Source organism: Pituophis catenifer, unplaced genomic scaffold, assembly GCF_029215685.1.
Source record: "Pituophis catenifer annectens isolate HBS135680 unplaced genomic scaffold, rPitCat1.0.hap2 SCAF_7, whole genome shotgun sequence".
NCBI lineage: Eukaryota > Metazoa > Chordata > Lepidosauria > Squamata > Colubridae > Pituophis > Pituophis catenifer.
Genome location: NW_027256887.1, coordinates 54,270,652 through 54,289,854, shown reverse-complemented (window position 1 = coordinate 54,289,854; position 19,203 = coordinate 54,270,652). Strand labels below are relative to the sequence as shown.

At 36.9% G+C, this 19,203-nt stretch overlaps 1 protein-coding gene across 1 annotated transcript in view; it reads right to left on the bottom strand.

Moving 5' to 3' along the window:
• PLXNC1 (plexin C1) overlaps positions 1-19,203 on the bottom strand; it is a 78,215-nt gene that overhangs the window by 49,671 nt on the left and 9,341 nt on the right. Inside the window, exons 2-6 of the mRNA XM_070946665.1 lie at positions 8,342-8,470; positions 7,358-7,492; positions 5,915-6,015; positions 4,692-4,806; positions 3,640-3,796 (exon numbers count right to left, since the gene is read on the bottom strand). Of these exons, the coding sequence (XP_070802766.1) occupies positions 3,640-3,796; positions 4,692-4,806; positions 5,915-6,015; positions 7,358-7,492; positions 8,342-8,470 (637 nt within the window). The remainder of the gene's footprint in view (positions 1-3,639; positions 3,797-4,691; positions 4,807-5,914; positions 6,016-7,357; positions 7,493-8,341; positions 8,471-19,203) is intronic.

Below are 19,203 nucleotides of genomic sequence, written 5' to 3'. Positions count from 1 at the left end.
TAAAAATTGAAGACAGGAAAGCAAGTGATTGAAAAATACTACTATGCCATGGCTGAATGTTGGATATGTTTCATAAAGAAATGTGTATTATTTTCTTCTGCTAGAAAGCTTTTATAAATAATGCATAAGTAAAACTATAATTATAGCAATGAATAATACAGAACAGCCCAACAATAAAATGGCCATTCAAATGGACTGCAGATTTTCAACGTCATATAAGAAAGTTGATTCGCTTGTAGATTGCCAACTTTGTTTTTTGGAAATGTTATTCAACACTTAAGGAGAAATTAGAAGTACAGCTGAGTATATGCCAGTGTAAAACCTTTTGTGGCTTTGTTGAACTTGCTGCAAATCTGATGCTGGAAAATATGTTATTACTATAAAGAGCATATTAAAGAAAGGGATTGGTGTATTTCCTCAAAATTATTTCCCCTTTCCAGTGGTGGTTCGGGCCGGTTCAGTCTTGTTTCAATCTTGCTGCCCAAATCAGAATGGCCCTGGAGGACAATACCCAGGAACCAGAGGAAAGTGGCAGAGCCCACATCAGCCTAAAATATGTTAACATTTCTAAAGTGGTCAAGAGAAGTTAAGTCAAACCTTTCTCTTGGGATCACTTTAATACACCCCTGACAGAATGATTGGCAAAGCTTGTCAGTTTATATATATTGCAACAAATATGTTGTGGTAAGAGGAAAAACCTACTTTAAAACCAGTAGAGTTAAAGATACTTGAAAGCTGCCTCAGATGATATCAAGGGATTAGGTCAGTATCAGACAATGATAATGTTGCCAGGGGTGGTTATAGACGCAACTTATGGTGTGGTTAGATGCAAGTGAGGGAAGGCTCAATGTTATAAAGTGGTTCAAATATTGATTTTCTATCTTTTAGGAAACACTTAAAAGAAATGAATCTCTGCCAGAAACACGTTTGTAATCTAAATCATGTTTGTATTAGCTGACATACAATTTAGATTCTAATGGACTGTATTTTTAAAAGAAGGGTATATGGTTGATACTGGCTGCAAGAAGTAAACTAGCGGACAACCCATGAAAGTTTAACCATCATTCCTGATTAAAAAAAAGATTAGGCTATGTGGAAAGATCCATATACTGTGGTATAATGGCAAAGATCAGAATGCTAGATCTGGAACTAACTCAAAAAGATTGTAGTTGCCAACCAGGATTATGATTCAATTTATTTTTATCATCTATATAGTGCAATCTAGGATTGATTTGAAGAACCAGCTTCCCCCCCCGCCCCCATGTGAATATGAGCCACAGGTCACTCTTAAGGGCAGGAAAATTTGTTGGCATCAGGTCTAGGACAACTTGCCATGACCAACTCGCCACATAACAATTCGCCATGGCCAACTCACCATGGGACAATTTGCTGTCGGACAAAAGTTATATAATATCAAAAAAATGGTAAAATAGAATCATTAAAGAAATGATGCAAAAGGAAGGGTAAAATGAAATGTGTTTTATTTATTTATTATTTATTTATTAGTCCAATTTACATGCTGCCCTTCTCCATAGACTCAGGGCGGCTTACAATGCATTATAGCAATAGCCTGCATACTTTTTTGTATATACCTGCTTATTAGGGCTTTCGCCCCCCCTAAGCGGTGTTGTTCTATACTAAGTTGGCTTATTGGCCCCACAATCCGGGTCCTCAATTTACCTACCACGAAAGGATGGAAGGCTGAGTCAAGCTTGAGCCTGGTGAGATTCGAACTTGCACTAATTGCAGGCAGCCAGCGAGGCTCTTGACAAAAATTAAAATAATTTTTAAATTATTAAAATAATTAAATAAAATTGTTGAGTTGTCCCATGGTGAGTTGGACATAGCGTATTGGCAGCGGTGAGTTGGCTGTGGTGAGTTGTCCCACTCCGTGTTGACATCTACTTACCTCTAGCCATCCAGAAAGGCAACTTCCAGCTGTTTTTTTCTTGTTGTGTATAGGGATTTTTTAAAAAAATTACATTCATACTAGCAATGTTTTCTATGTTGTCTTCTGCACTTCATTTCATTGCAGATAGCCCTCTCTATTCCAGCTGTGATTCCCTGTTGCAGGAATGCCCCCTCCCTTCCTATAGCTGGTTACAACCCTTTATGGCCGTCTATTTATTTTACATGTTTCAGAGAAATGAAAGGCTAACTTCTTTTTTTTTTTTTTTAGTTTGTTGTGACTCCGACCCCCGAGCCCGTCTTATCGGAGGGAGAAAACTCCGAAAGTGAAGGAGATGAGTTGGCAAGGCCTCCCTCTCCAGGACCCTCCTCTCTGGCAATGCCTCAGGTGTCTCCCGAAGGAGAAGAGATAGGCCAGGAGCCAGGTATCTCCGAGCAGCTGCAGTTAGACAGCGACGGAGATAAGTCTTGGCTGGATCCTCGCCAGCATCAGAGAAGGAGGCGTGCCAGAGATTAAGCTGAGTCACTGGACCACACCCCACAGGGGATAAAAGGGGGTGTGGTGGCCATTCAGGCTTTGTGACGGACAAAACTGAACAGCTAGCAAGTCATACTGTGTCTCTGGAACTTCGTTATCTGCCTTCCTTGGATTTATTATGGACTGGACTTGACAATTCTTTGGCTTTGTGAATTTATTTTGGTTTATCTGACAGAGGAGGAACACCTCCCTCTGTGAGTAAAGTTTTTGGCAAGCAGCTACTGGGTTGCTGCCGATTCTGTTATCGAAGGAAATTATTGTCTGCAAGTTTATTTTAACTCCTGGCTGACTGTTTGTGTGAGTGTGTGAGATGGGGACAGAACAAAGTTACGTGGTGGAACATTGGAACAGTGAAATGGTTTATCTTTTTTTCTTTTTCTCTTTTTCAAATTAGGTAAAATTGACAAGATTTACATGTTTGCCTTCTAGTCCAAGGCAAAAGAGCCGAGGTGGCGCAGTGGTTAGAGTGTAGTACTGCAGCTACTTCAGCTGACTGCTAGTTCAGCAGATCAGCGGATCAAATCTCACCGGCTCAAGGTTGACTCAGCTTTCCACCCTTCCAAGGTGGATAAAATGAGGACCCAGATTGTTGGGGGCAATATGCTATTTAGTATACTGTCTTTGGTGTAAGCCGCCCAGAGTCCTCGGAGCGCCGCGGGGATCCAGACGAGGAAATGGCGAGTTCTGTGGAGCTCTGCCAAAACTCTGTCTGCCAAGCTGCCGCCGACAGGTCTTCAGACCTCCCCTGTCTTAAACGGACAGGGGGACAAGAAGGGACCCCTTGGGCGGCCGAGAGGAATGGGCAAGTTCCTCGGGGCCGGAGGCTTTCCCTTCATGCCGGCGGCAGTGGAAAGGGCTTTCTTAAAATGGCTTCACTTTCATGATTTAAGGTTGGAGTGTGGAGTGTGTTTTTTTCACACAGGTTTTTCACATGTCAACCAGAGGAACATTTTTAATAACCTAACTGAATTCATTGTTACATTAAGTAATCTTTTATGATACAGCTGAAACTAAAGAGGGTTATGTTATCATGAACATGCAATGCAAATATTAACTAATATTGTAATATAACCTCCCTTTGCACTGAGTTCAATCTGTAAGAGTAGACTTTGAATTTTTATGTATAACTAGAGAAAATATATTGCAAGATATAGAAATATCAACTTATAAAACTGAAATATAAAGAAGCCCACCTTTTTCTGATAGATCTTTAAAATTTATATCACAGGAACAATTGAGATGGCGTTGATTCACTTCACAAAGAATTTTATTGGTCCTTGCATTTAACATCCTGCAATGGGAATGTGCTTCAGAAAGACCAAAAGAATTTACATCGACTCTCACATTAACCTAAAAGAATAAAAACATTGTAAACAATAAATTTATTCAGTGCCAGTTATAAAATTGCCAATTTTATCCTGACAGTGAGCTAGGAAGTAGAAATCTGCTGAAATCTGGGCAACTTCAATGATTAAATCCAAAAAATCAACTACGAAACAGGATCTATCCAGGTTTCCTTCCTTCTGTTCCCAGTCTTAATAATGATTTAGCATTATACAATATATGTAGAGATGCATGGCTTCTTTTGTTTAAAATGTAGCAAAAATTACTTGAAAATTAAAGTACATCCCTATGATCATAGATCTGGAGGGGCCCAAGTAGCCAGACTGGTTAATCTATTTTGTATATACTTTTAATACAGATGAATGTTTAGAAATTTGAAAGTCATAAAATACAAATAGTATTGGTATGATAAGTAGAACAAGTAGGAAATATCTGTGGCATGAGTTACTTTCTACACAGCAAGGATGTACTGTGGTCCAACAGCAGCAAAAATACTAGTTGAATATACAATTGTATTACCACTATTGTATTACCACTATTCCCAGTTTTATTTACTTGTGTTTAATTTACTGGATTGGAATTGGATCCAAAGGCAAAGTATTATAATCATGACTATATCTAGATATGATCTATTATTTTTACTTTTATTGGCATAATGAGAGCTACTACTCTTTGAGAGGAGATTATAAAAATTACTGAGGGCCAATGATCTTACAATTGCACAACCCCAACCCTGCAACAAGTTTCATTGGTAAAAACTAAGAAAATGGGCAATATAGTGTTCCAGTGGCTGGAACACTAAAATAATGCAATATCATCATAGTTTCAAAATCACCATTGCTAACCATTTTATTAGTATTACTGACTTTAATCTATGACTAGAGAATTATGAATTACATACCTTATTATTTTTGAGTTCAGAAGTGAAGATTTTCAGGCACTTATCTTTGCCGTATGAAATATTTACCCAGTTAGGTGAGTTACTAGAAAATGTACATTCACCTTTTAAAGTGCAGCTAAAGAAAATACAAGTATATTTGTTATAGAAATAATAAAACATGTTTTGACTCTATATAGCAATTCAAACTGTTTTTCACTAGCCATTTTTGAATTTTTTCCCCCTCAACTCATAACAGGCTAAAAGGATGTGTTTTACATCAAATATGGTTTGGGGATTCTACCAATTTCTATTCAGCTATTCTTGTAAAAAAAAAAAGTTGCTGTACTGTTTCTGCAAGCAATGCAAGCATTCCTGAGAAACAGATTGGCCTAATCAGATTATTATGCTCTGCTGCATTTGCTTATTGTTGCATATTGGTATTGTTTATATTTTTATGATTCTAAAAATCATTTTACAAAACAGCTAAAACCAGAGCTCAATGTAATGGCTTGAAATTCATATTTGGAAAGGCCTAAATTTGAAATTTTTGGGAGCCTAGAATTAAGAATATAAAGAGGCTCAACTAGATTGGATTAAAATCCATTGATCTTTATATAATTTTCAGCAGTATAACTATAACTCCTAGAACTCACAGTTGCTAGTAGGGAATTCATGGAGTTGTAATCCCTATATTCTGGGAAAACAGCATCATTTTCTTTTTAAAGCTGGCATGCAATCTATTTCTGGGAGTTTTATATGAACAGCATTATTTATTTTGCTTTGGAAAAACTAAATGAACCTTAAAGGAAACTTCTGATTTCTCTCATTCGGGCACTTAAAAAGATCTTAAGCAAAGATATTGCTTTGTTTGAACGTTGTTATGGAATCCAATGCTCTTTGGAGCAAAGAGGTTCCTCCCCACCCCCCCGAACAGAGGTTCCAAAGAATGTTGTCCATAGATTGGTCCATCTAAAAAGAAAGTCAACGTGGCAATAAATACTGAAATGTATTTTGGCACAAATTCATTTATAATTTTTAGGGGTCACATAATTGCAAATTCTGAGAGTCTCTGACTTAGTAAAAATGCCTCTGAAGCACAGAAATAAAATATTCTTTCTTTCTCTTTCTTTCTTTCTCTCTCTCCCTCCTTCCTTCTTCTTTCTTTTAAAACACACATAATTTTTAACAGACATTCAGATTCTGCATGAAATATTAATTATGTTATATTACAATATTAATATCACCTTTTCTTTGTGTGGCACCATCCACAGTGTGGGTCCATTGCAGATAAACAATCTCTGCAGGAAATATATTTGTTGCAATTTGCAACCTGTATTCTCCTGATCTAAAAAAAATAAAAAGTATATTTTGCAAATTCCTTATCAGCCATTCCAAGCAAATCAAATAACATTTTTATGAGTTCAAGATACCCAAAAAATAACTATTTTAAAATAAAGTTATAACTCTTAAAAATATAGGGAAGTATTCAAACAAATATGCTTCATTAGAATACTAGAATAAGATGTGTGTTTTGGGTATGTTGATACCAATTTCTCACTTTTTCAATCTTTTACAAATAACCATTTGTGAACTTGATTTGAGCTTATCCTGGCTGGCAAAGCTGGCTGACAAATAATAAGTCTATGGCTGCTAGTTTATATTGATTTTGGGTTGATTCTGGAACAAATTCTAGGATTAAAAGAGAAACATATAAATTACAGGTGTTTTCTAATATATGGTGATAATGTTTTAATGTTGTATTTAATTATTTTGTCGATATCTAACTATAGGCAAATTCACAGGAAACTACTGCTAAAATTCATTTTGAAATGCACTTCTGGCTAACCCATTTTCCTATTTCTAGGAAGATTGGATTAATTATTGCTCTTAAGTGTTTTATATACTTAGAAAAACATAAATTTTTCAGATATCAACTATTTTAGGTTTTAATGTGGAAGAATTGTAATTGTGGTTGCTCATAACAATTTCTGTTAAAATCAGATGATATCTATTAATCTTATTAAATCATTATTGGCATTTCGAATCTCACCAGGCTCAAGGCTGACTCATCCTTCCATGGTTGGTAAAACAAGAACACAAATTGTTGCAGGCAATATGCCGACTCTGTAACTCGCTTAGAGGGCTGTAAAGTACTGTGAAGCAGTATATAAGTCTAAGTGCTATTGCTATTGGGCCTTTGACCTTCTAGTGTACAGCATTTACTCCATATCAATGAAGAGTTAAATAATGCTAAGTCATCTTACAAAACCAAAGACTCATAATAATGAAGTCCTGAATTAATCACAATGTGGATTAAGATAAATAGAAGGGAGTGAAATGGGGAGTAAAGTGGAAGAATGTGAGTACTGCAGAATGTGAAACGGGGCAATATTTTCAATATTATATTACTAGGATGAGGTGATTTTTAGGACCTGATGATGTAAGAATTTTCCAAAGTCCTCCCCTCCCCACAAAAAAGATCCAGTGTGTGGTAATTTTTCATAATCCTCTAAACTTTTTCCATGGGCATTCCAGCATCTGTTTATCATAAAACTTCACTAGAAAACAACTGGAATATTTGCAAAAGCTTTGCTGGCGTTCGATACTTGGCTACAAGAAGTTTTATATGCAACTTTGAAAACAGCATATAAATGGAATTCTAGAGTATAATTTAGAATTCAACCAACCATATTATTAGATGGTAGATAGATGTAATTCTGATCCGTAGGGTCAAGTTCAAGCCTATGGAAAATGGGTGTTTCTTCCTTAATTTCATATAAAATTTCTGGACAATTTGGCTTCATTTTGTCATCAAGAACAATCTATAAAAACAGGATATATTTAATGAACATAAACTTGCAAACAGTTTAGAATAAAGTTGTCCTGTACTCTTTTGCAACCTATTCATCATCACAACTTCTTTTCCTATGTGATCTACTGTTGTAAGAAAAGATTAAGGCTGATTTTTACCTTGTAAATTATTTAATAAAAAGATGATAGATAGATAGATAGATAGATAGATAGATAGATAGATAGATAGATAAAGATTAAGACTGAAAAGAGTGTAAATAGTTATAGATGTTGTTGCTATAGTAAAAACATATGCTATCTTCCAATATTGTGCAAAATCATTATGTAACTTGAGTTATAGTGGCTTACTGTATGAGCCCAGCCTAGCCAGTCTGCAAACTGTGGTTTTTAAACTGTAGCATATGTAAGTTCTATGCCTTGTTCAAAATACCATGGCTACATCAAATGAATATATTATTAAATCAAATGTACTGTAGCAAAAAAATGTATTTTTTTTTTAAAAGCAGCTTTTTTTTCAAATGTGAAGTTCTAGGGAACAATATAAAACCTGTCTTCCTTCAAAATTTTTTCTATTTGATTTATAGAAAATGGAAGCTCTAAATGTGCAAATAGTGCAAATGTGCAAATGCATGCATCAACTGTTTTATTCCACTCAAAAAAAAAAAGATAAATTGCATGTGCAGATTATTTGTGAGTTCTTAAAAACTAATATACTGATTATTTATATTAATTCTATTAATTTTTTTGAATAAAAACATATTGAAGAAAAATAAATCCAAATATGAAGACAGTTTTCTGCAATTTTACATAAACCTGATGGATGAACGGATGAAATTGTAATGATTCATGGCATAACCTACCTTCAATAGCTGCCCATTTCCTGTTCCTAAAAATAAAACAGTCTTGTTTAGTAGCACAGTGGCATAAACTGAAACCAAATTAAAATGACTCAGAGAAGTTGAGTTGTTGATTGGCCATGTAACATTTACCTGAAACAGAATGAACAAAGAAACAAAACTTTAGAATACATCATTAAATCAAAACTGAAAGAAGAAATATTCAGTAGATATCAATAACTGTAGGAAGATTAGTTGCCACATTATAGATTTTAGGTGCCATTTTATCTCAAGCAGACTTCAACACAATATTATTACATTTTTCATTAGGATTAATATAATATATATATATATATATATATATATATATATATATATATATATATATATATATATATATATATAATATATATTTAATATACTTTTTTTAAAAAATCAGCATAATTAGTTCAGAGAAAAATCTGAAACTGCAGCAAGCATGTCCTTAGAAGTATCTTTTCTTAATTAATGAGGCCTGATTAGCCTAGCAGTTTGTTGCTAGCTACGTGAATCCAAAAAATACAGGAAGAAGTAGACCACATAAATAGCCAGTTTGGTCTAGTGGTTAAGGCTCCAGGCAAGAAAGCAGGGGATTGTGAATTCAAGACCTTCCTTAGCCATGAAAGTCAATTGTGTGATTTTCTCTCACTCTCTCTCAGCCCATAGGTTCATTGTTGTGGAGAAAATAGGAGGAGGAAGGAGTATTAAAGCTAATAACATAGAGACTGAAATATAAAAAACACAAAATGTGAAGGTCCAGATCACAGAAATGTAAATATGTGTGAATTCCTTGCTGTCAATAATTTATTCTGTTCTAAAAGAAGATATTGTGTGATGGATAATGGTCAAGAGGGGCATTCTGGGCACTGGAACCCCAAAATATCTGGAAGGCACTAGGTACAACAAAGTTATACTACCCATTATGGATTTTGTATTCAGAGGTATTCATGTGTAGAAAGTTAGTGCCCACCGCTCTCCTAGAAGAATGAAATATTTTGAGAAATATTAAAAAGGCAGAATATTATATTTCTCTGGATTAGAAATGGAGAAGCATGTTTTTTTTAGAGGCAGGAAGCAGACTCACTCTTAATAGCGCCCACCTTTCTTAATAGCCCTCAGCAGATATCAGCACTTAAGATATAAAAAGATAGCTCTACTCATAAACAAATTTCCTACAGCAAGGTCTGAACAAAGATAGGGTTAGCCCTCAACCACAATAGGAATCACTCAACAAGCCCCTTCATTGCATCAGAAGACCAAACCTCAATCAAACGTAGCTCAGACAAACTCCTAGGATTTGTACATGGCCCCATGGGAATCTGACAATAGCCAATAGAATACATGTTCTTGCACAGGAACAGGAAGTTCAAGTGCAAAACCCAAGACAAGGTATAAATACCTCCCACTTGCTACTCCATGTGGTCAACTGCACCAGAACCACCCATGTGGTTCTGCTTCATCATTGAATCATCTTTCCAATCAGCCTCCATGTTTCCAGTGTCTTTCTCCCGGCTTGGAACTGAACCAGATGGATATTTCTTCCAACACATGTAATGTAGTTATGTGGTTGGATATCATTTAATGTATCCTTTTCATATCATTTTAATACCAAAAAATGTGTGGTATTTTTAGATGATGAAAGTGCTCATAATGCGTTAGCGAAGACTCCTACTGCTCTTTCCCATGATATATTAAGGAGAGGAAATAAGTAAACACAGGTAATCCAACAATGTATATAGTATGTTAGTATATAAAGAATTATAGGTAAATGGAAACCAGTCAGTAGTATACATTTATTTCTTTCCAATGTACAGATCACCCTTTTAAAATTTCCTTTTTCTTATGATGCAGTAAATCTAATATTCATATTATGCCCTCATTGTTTATATATTGCTTTTTCTTTAATATTTCACAGTGCTACAAGAAAGTAAGAAAAACAGGAAATCCTGTACAAAATCTTTCACCTCCTTTTTTGAAATGCCTTTTATAATTTCGTTTTATGTGGGTCATTGTTTCCAGGGCTCATGGAATCATAATGGAAAACCTACTTTAGAAAGACAAAGCTCTATTATCTTTTATTGATATCAGTTCTTCATGTATTCCTTAAATTTCTATTTATGGTTCTGAATAATTATTTATGACAAATTTATTGTGTTATTATATTTGTAATGAAGTTAATAAAAAGCCTTCATATTTAACAGCAGTTAAAATTTGTCAGATGGTTTTTACATTGCTGTAAGCCAAAGTGATGATCAATTACGCCAATCTCCTTCAACCAGATATACTATACTTCAGTTTCCATAATTCTCAGTTAACACACAGTATTAACTGGAAAAAGCTGAACTAGATTATCTCTATATTGCCTATTATCTATTAATTACTATTTGGCATAATGGTTTTCTATCTATAACCAAGCAACACAATTTGGTTTAATAATGGTTCTTAAGCTGTCCTTTCAGCAGTGTTTGTGATGAAGCAATAGCAATAGCACTTAGATTTATATATCGCTTTATAATGCTTTACAGCCCTCTCTAAGCAGTTTACAGCATCAGCATATTGCCCCCAACAATTTGGGTCCTCATTTTACCCACCTCGGAAGGATGGAAGGCTGAGTCAACCTTGAGCCTGATGAGATTTGAACTGTTAAATTGCAGGCAGCCGGCAGGCAGCAAAAGCCTGCAGTACTGCACTCTAACCACTGCGCCACTGTGGCTCATGTAACTATCAAGTGGCATAGAAGTATGCCATAGAAAAAGAAACACAACTTTAATATGATCCTTTAGGCGTTTGGAACATCTGGCATATCTTGCAATGCATATCTCTGTTTAAGCCATGACAACTGCCATGGCTTCTTACCCACTTAAAGGGGGAAACAACTTTAATACCAGAGCACCTAAGGTCAGCCTTAATCTGCCTCAGATATGGATTGGGGATGAGATAAAGGTAATGTGATGAAAAAGAGGGGGGAAAGGGGGGACATGCTGGTGCATACCCATGCCATGCTTAGTTCCAGTCTAAATATAAAAGACCACTCAGAGATCACTCTCATTATGTATTATATTCTCCACTGAAGCCACATTTTCACAGTTCATTACCAATTCTATTGTTTAAATAAGAGAACATAAGAAGAATCATTCTATCAATAATGGTACTTCCCAATACAATTATGATGCGGAATAAATGACTGGGAACAGAAGATAGCTGCTCATTTTTGAAGTTCTACATTCTCTATAAAAAGTGTATTATTATCAGGTCCCAGAATCTAGATACACAATCTTCCCCCAAAACAAGTAGACTTAAATCTGGGGAGATTGAATGTTTAAGTCTAATTTAAATAGCTTTAAATCTGGGGAGATTCCTTATCCTGCAGTTCTCACATATTGGAAGAGTTATTCCTTAGGATGATGACAAAGAAATAAACCTGTAATATCATTGTTATTTTTTCTAGGTGATGTTTTCAGAATTAGGAATAAATGTTACCTTAGGTTAGAATCTTCAGAATTTAAAACATATAACATTCTGCTAGAAACTGCTAGATGTGATAATTCAAAGAAACAGAGGAATCAGATTTAAGAATTAATATCTCAGATACATGGTGGTCTACATATTGAAGGAATTCTATGTTACTATATCAGCAAGGATCAGGAAAATTACTTTAAAATGATTCATATATAGTACTATACCTTCATACAAATTGCTAACATTTTTGAGAGACTCCTACAAATGTTGGAAGTATGGGGAAGCAAAAGGTAGCCAATCACACTCTCAGTCTAACCCAGGTCAAAATGTATTTGCTGCCTTGAGTTACTTATAAAATTAATAATGCAGAATTTAAAATGAATAAATAAATGATGATCCTGTAAGGTTAACAGCATGGAAACCAAAAAAATTAGTTACAGTCTCAAGATATGCTTGCTGTCATTATTTAGTGAGACACAAAACTAAAAACATCGACTTTTCATGTGGGAAGCTGTCAGGGCAATGGTGAGTTTCTACCAGTTCGCACCGTTTTGGGCAAACCAGTAACGATAATTTGGCCTGGGTCACTGAACCGGTAGCGACCTCTGGCTGGCCATGCCCCTGAACCGGTAGCCTGGCACCGCTTGTTTGCCCTGCACACCTGCACAACTGCTGGGAAGCGGCTGGCAAAGAAGCGGTGGCTGGGAGGCTTCTCGCAGTCACATCGAAAAAGAAAAGGCCTTGTCTTTGAGAGCTGCTTTGCAGCTGTGGCGGCTGGCCACAGGCCGCCAAAAGCTACCAGAGGTCGCCGAAAAAGCAACTGCCATCAAATCCCATTGCCTACTGCATCACATTCGGAGTGACACATCTCATTGCCTGCTGTGTCAGTCCAAGTGGGATGCAGCAGGCAATGGGATATGCATGTGTGGCTGGTGCGAAGAACAGGGCAGCAACAGCAGCGGTTTTTTCGGCGACTTCCGGTAGTTTTCGGTGGCCTGCAGCCTGCCGTCACAGCCACAAAGCAGCTCTCAAAGAGAAGGCTTTTTCTTTTTCAATGCGACTGTGAGAAGCCTCCAAGCTGCCACCTCTTTGGCAGGCATTTCCCGGCAGCGGCAGCTGGCTGGAGGCCACAGAAAACTACTGAAGGTCAGCTTGCCTTCCAGACTCCGGACCAGCCACCAGAGGAGGAACATAAGCAGCCCGAAGAAAGAGGCGGTGATGGGTGAGGAAGTGGGGCTAGGGTTGGGGCTGCTGAAGGAGGGGAAACAGGGCGAGGCATGCAACTGGTGAAGGAAGGGGCAGCATGCCAGGGGAGGCCTTTGATAGATTAGGCCAGGCCTGTGCAGAAAATAAGTAGATAGGTAGAAATTCAAAAAAATTTCCTACCTTTTTCTGTGGGCATGGCTAAGTGGGATGGTCATGTGACTGATTGGTCATAGCTGTGAATGATGTCAAATTGGCCATGCCCATTCAGTCACATGACCACCAAGCCATGCCCACCAAGCAAGCCACACCCGCAGAACTGGTAGTAAAAAATTTTGAAACCCACCACTGTGTCAGGGAATATCAACAATTGTGATCACATTATTTTATTTATTTATTTATTTATTTATTTATTTATTTATTTATTTATTTATTTATTTATTTATTTATTTATTTATTTATTTATTTATTTATTTATTTATTTATTTATTTATTTATTTATTTATTTATTTATTTATTTATTTATTTATTTATTTATTTATTTATTTATTTATTTATTTATTTATTTATTTATTTATTTATTTATTTATTTATTTATTTATTTATTTATTTATTTATTTATTTATTTATTTATTTATTTATATACCGCCCTACTCCCGAAGGACTCAGGGCGGTGAATAGCCAAAAGATAAAATACATATAATACAAATGTTTAAAAAAACATTAAAATACAATTAAATAATTTGGCCCAGAAACAAAATTTAAAACACCCCAAATTTATAAGACAAATTTAAAATTTAAAAAAATTAAAAACAGTTTAAAAAAGAGGTTAGGCCAGGCCGGCCTGCTGGAATAGGAATGTTTTGAGGGCACGGCGGAAGGTCTGTAATCCTCCGTATCTCAGGGGAGAGCTCGTTCCAGATGGCAGGTGTTTCCACAGAGAAGGCTCTCCCCCTGGGGGCCGCCAGTCGACACTGTTTGAACGACAGCACCCTAAGAAGCCCCTCTCTATGGGAGTGTACTGGTCAGTGAGAGGCTACTGGTGGCAGAAGGCGGTCTCGTAGATAACCCGGTCCTAGGCCATGGAGCGTTCTAAAGGTGGTAACCAAAACCTTGAAGTGCACCCGGAAGACCACTGGGAGCCAGTGCAGCTCGCACAGGAGGGGGGTCACATGGGAACGCCACATCACTCCCATAACCGCCCGCGCGGCCGCATTCTGGACCAGCTGGAGCCTCCGAGTGCTCCTCAATGGGGGCCCCATGTAGAGAGCATTGCAGTAGTCTAGGTGGGAAGTGATGAGGGCATGAGTGACAGTATTTAATGAGTCCCAATCCAGAAAGGCGAACCTGATAAAATGCCCTCCCGGCCACAGCCGTCAAATGCCCTTCTAAAGACAGCTGTGAGTCCAGGAGGACACCCAAGTTGCAAACCCTCTCTGTGGGGGCCAACGACTCGCCCCCAATAGTCACTGATGGCACCAACTGACTATATCGGAATGTCGGAAATCACAGCCACTCGGTCTTGGATGGGTTGAGCCTGAGTCTGTTTCTCCCCATCCAAATCCGTACAGCCTCCAGGCACCGGGACATCGCTTCAAGGGCATCATTGGGGTGGTCCGGGATGGAGATGTATAGCTGAGTGTCATCAGCGTACTGGTGGTACTTCACCATGAAACCATGGATGATGTCACCCAGCGGCTTCACATAAATGTTGAACAGAAGGGATGAGAGGACCGACCTTTGTGGCACCCCACATACAAGGAGCCTCGGGGGTCGACCTCTGCCCCCCCTGCCAACACAGACTGCAACCGGTCGGAGAGAAGGGAGGAGAACCACCGCAACACGGTGCCCCCCAGCCCTAACTCTTCCAGCCGGTGCAGCATGATACCATGGTCGATGGTATCAAAAGCCACTGAGAGGTCTAATAGGACCAGGTCAGAGGAACAACCCCTGTCCCGAGCCCTCCAGAGATCATCAACTAATGCGACCAATGCCGTTTCCGTGCTGTACCCAGGCCTAAAGCCCGACTGGAACGGATCCAGATAAGCCAATTCATCCAGGTACTGAGGGAGCTGTTGTGTTACCACACTCTCAACAACCTTCGCAACAAAGCGAAGGTTGGAGACTGGACGATAATTAGCCAACACTGCCGGGTCCAGGGAAGGCTTATTGAGGAGAGGTCTCACCACCGCCTCTTTCAAGGCGGCAGGAAAGACACCCTCACTCAAAGAAGCATTTATAATCCCCTGGAGCCAGCCTCGCGTAACCTCCCGGGAGGCCAGCACCAACCAGGAGGGACACGGGTCCAATAAACATGTGGCCGCACTAAGTCTACCCAGTATCCTGTCCATGTCTTCGGGAGTCACAGAATAAAAGTCTTCCCAGATAATATTCTCAAGACCTGTCTCCATCATCCCCCATCATCCCCCCTGATGTTCACTGTGGCTTGCTGCAACACTATAACTGCAAATCATGCACCAAGATCCCAGATTGTGATTACATGGCCACAGGAACATTGCGAAGGCTGGAACTCCATCATAATCCTACTCATGCAGGGCAAGGGTGGGTTCCAAATCCCATTGCTACCAGTTTGTGCATGTGTGTGGCGCTTCTGTGCATGTGCAGAAGCATCCAGGCGGGTGGGCAGAGCCTCCCACCACTGCCACTACTGGTTCACCCGATCCTGTGTATCCTGTGGTAGCAACCCACCACTGATGTAGGGCCATCATAACCTTGAATGGTTAGTGGATGAATGGTCATTACCTGAGGACTGCTGATACTCTCTGACTTAGGAACACTATACCAACTAAGACACATCTGGTGCTATCTTTATTGTCTTTTCTATGCCAGAGAAATGCACTTTATTTTCCACGGTCCTTTTAATGATCTGCTAATTTCACTATGATTTTTTAATTATTTTTCTACTGCTTTTGCTGTTATTATTTTATTGCTTATTGTTTTTCTTCCATATTATATTACAATACAATACTGTGATGTACTTTGCTTTTATTAACGATTTTAACTTTCATTTGAATTGTTTGAATTTAGTGGTTTAATAAAATGTAATAATAATAAAAAAGAGAATAAATATCACTAAATTAAATAAGAAATATTGCTAAGAACCTTACTGTTCTATCTATTCAATCCCTCTCTTCCTTTTTTAATTTTCTATTTTAGATAACAAATGAAAGTACTACTACAGCAGCAAATAATTTTAGCCCACATGATAAACATTTGCACTTTTACTTGAAATGTGAATCAAACTATATATTTTCTATATTCTGTCATAAGGTGGTAATGTAACTAAGCATATACACAAAATCTTAAAATAAAAAATCCTCTAAATTGTATGTTACCATTACAATTACAAGTTTCTTCTTTCTAAGTAATATCACATGAACTTTAGCAATATATGTTCTGTTAGTTAGACATTATTTTTTGCTATTTGCCAATAAGTACCTTTAAACCCACTGTCTGTAATGGAAATTTAAACATGTTCAACTGAAATCAGTGAGGCTTGGTGATATTTAATATTGGTTGGGTCATCATCAGGATTATATCTGCTTATTCTTTATGCATATAAAAACTCCAAGATCTGAACTAATTTTAACATTTCTTATATTTAGAAGACTGTTAAAAATAACATTATTTAGTATGCACCAGCTTAGTCTACTCTGTAATTGTCTAAATTGCACTTTCAGCTCCTTTAGGTGATGAAAAGTTGAAACAGAATAATATTAAAATACAATATATTATATATAAAGGGGAATAATTGCTGAAGGGAATAACAATTCCTCAACATAAAATTTGCAAAAGTATATCAACTAAAATTATAAGCCAATTTTAAGAATTGTGAAGATTTCAAAAAAACAGAAACTATATGTTGCGATATTTTCAGGATCAGACTCAATAAATAATTTGAGAATTAAGAGTTCAAATATATCTCTCTTTATTTACATAAGGCATTCTATATTCACTGAATATTCACAGATAGAAGCAAAGAAGGGATGTATCCAGCTCCTTATATATACAATGGGTGGAGCTAGAAAAGGGAGTGGTGAAGTATGAATACATTAAGAAGTGAAGAATAAGTTAACCCCTGATATCCTGTTCATATACTATTTACATAATGGAGAATAAGGCATTTACTTGTGACAAATCCCCCTCTAAATGCCGATTCGATATATTACACCAATTACATTCAGATTCAGAACAATATAAAACATGTAACTTAGAAGTCAAATATTTATGTTGCTTGGACGGCAAAGGCTTTGTTAATATGTCAGCTATTTGCTCTGATGTTTCACAATGAACTGCTTTGATAAATCCATCCTGAGATAACTGTCTCACATGTTTAAATTTTATATCTATATGTCTGGACCTTTGTCCAATAGCATCAGATCTAGATATTTCGATAGCAGCTTTATTATCTTCATGCATGATAAATGGTAAGGTGGGTTTTTTCCAAATGTCTGAAAGTAAGTCATTAAACCATACAAGGTTATTTGCTGCTTTAGTTAGACAAACATATTCTGCTTCTGTTGTTGAAGTAGCTACTAAATCTTGTTTGCCAGTGTACCAGTAAACTGGACAACCGTTAAGGAGAAATATATAACCAGATGTGCTTTTTCTACATGAAGTATCGCCAGCCCAATCCGCATCAGCGTAACATGTGAGGATGGGCTCCTTGATATTATCAGGTTCCAATAACAAACAAAAGTCTAAACTACTCTTCAAATATCTTAATATCCTTTTGACAGCTTCCCAATGGTATAGTGTTGGTTTGCTGACATGTCTGGACAATAAGTTGAGAGGCAAGGCAATATCAGGTCTAGTCCAATTAGAAATGTAAAGAAGGGAACCTATGATTGATCTATAAAATGTATTATCTTTGAATTCAGGGGATGATTCGTCTGCATTCCTTAGAAAATCAGTTTGCATGGGAGTGTCACAGGGCTTAGCATTACTTAAATTACATTTATTCAAGAGCTCTATGATTTTATCTCTTTGAGAAAGTTTGAATCCCCTTCTGGTTTTACTGATTTGAACACCAAGATACTTATTTACTTTACCCAAAGATTTTAGTGAAAAATGTTCATTTAGTTTTGTTACAAATGTTTCTCTCCTCTCTTTATGTTTACCTATATACAAAATATCATCCACATAGATTAATACAAATTCTATGGAATCACCATCCTTTTTTACAAAGAAACAATTGTCAGCAGTAGTGGCACTGAAATCCATAGTTTTAAGTACTTTCACTAAACAATCATACCATCGTTTACCAGATTGTTTCAACCCGTATAAACTTTTGTTTAATAACCAAGTCTCATTTTTGTTTGTGTATTGACTGTGAGGTGCTCTTACATATATTTCTTTATCTAATTTTGCGTGTAAATACGCAGTCTGTATGTCATATTGGAACACGTTGAGATTGAGTGCTGATGCTATAACTAGAGCTGTTTTGACACTCTCTGTTCTAACTGTGGGAGAGTATGTGTCTGTATAATCCTCGGGATATTTCTGTGCATAACCTTGTGCAACTAATCTAGCTTTGTATAGTGTATTGCCTCCCTCTAAATTTTTAATTTTATATATCCACCTAGTGCCAATGATGGTTTTGTCCTTTGGTGCAATTGCAGGTGTAAATACATTTAGCCCTCGTAAACTATCCATCTCTTTAGTCATTGCTGATTCCCATTTTTCTTTTTCTTCAGGAGGAAGTTTTAACACTTCCTCATATGTATTAGGTGTTGTTGATTCTCCATCCATATACATTACATAATCTTTGTATTTGTTTGGCACTTTATTTCTACTACTTCTGATTGTTCTTTCAGGCTTACTATCATTGTCATGTAAATACCTTGCTTCTTTTTTTGTTAAAGAGTCTGTCTTTATTTTGTGTTGACTGTTTGTCCATGTTTTGGTTTTGTTTCTATGCATGTTGTTACTGTGTTCTTCTATAGTTCTTTTTCTTTGGAGTTTGGTATCTGGTTTGGTGTTTGGGAATATTTCATTAAGATGTATTTTAGACCAGTTGGCCTGTTCATGGAACACAGCCGTTCTGGAAACTATAAATTTATTATTATTATCGATGAATCTGTATCCTTTTGTGCCTGTCTCGTATCCCATAAATCTAAGTCTTCTGGATACGTTCTCTCCTTTGCGTCTTAATTGTTTAGGTA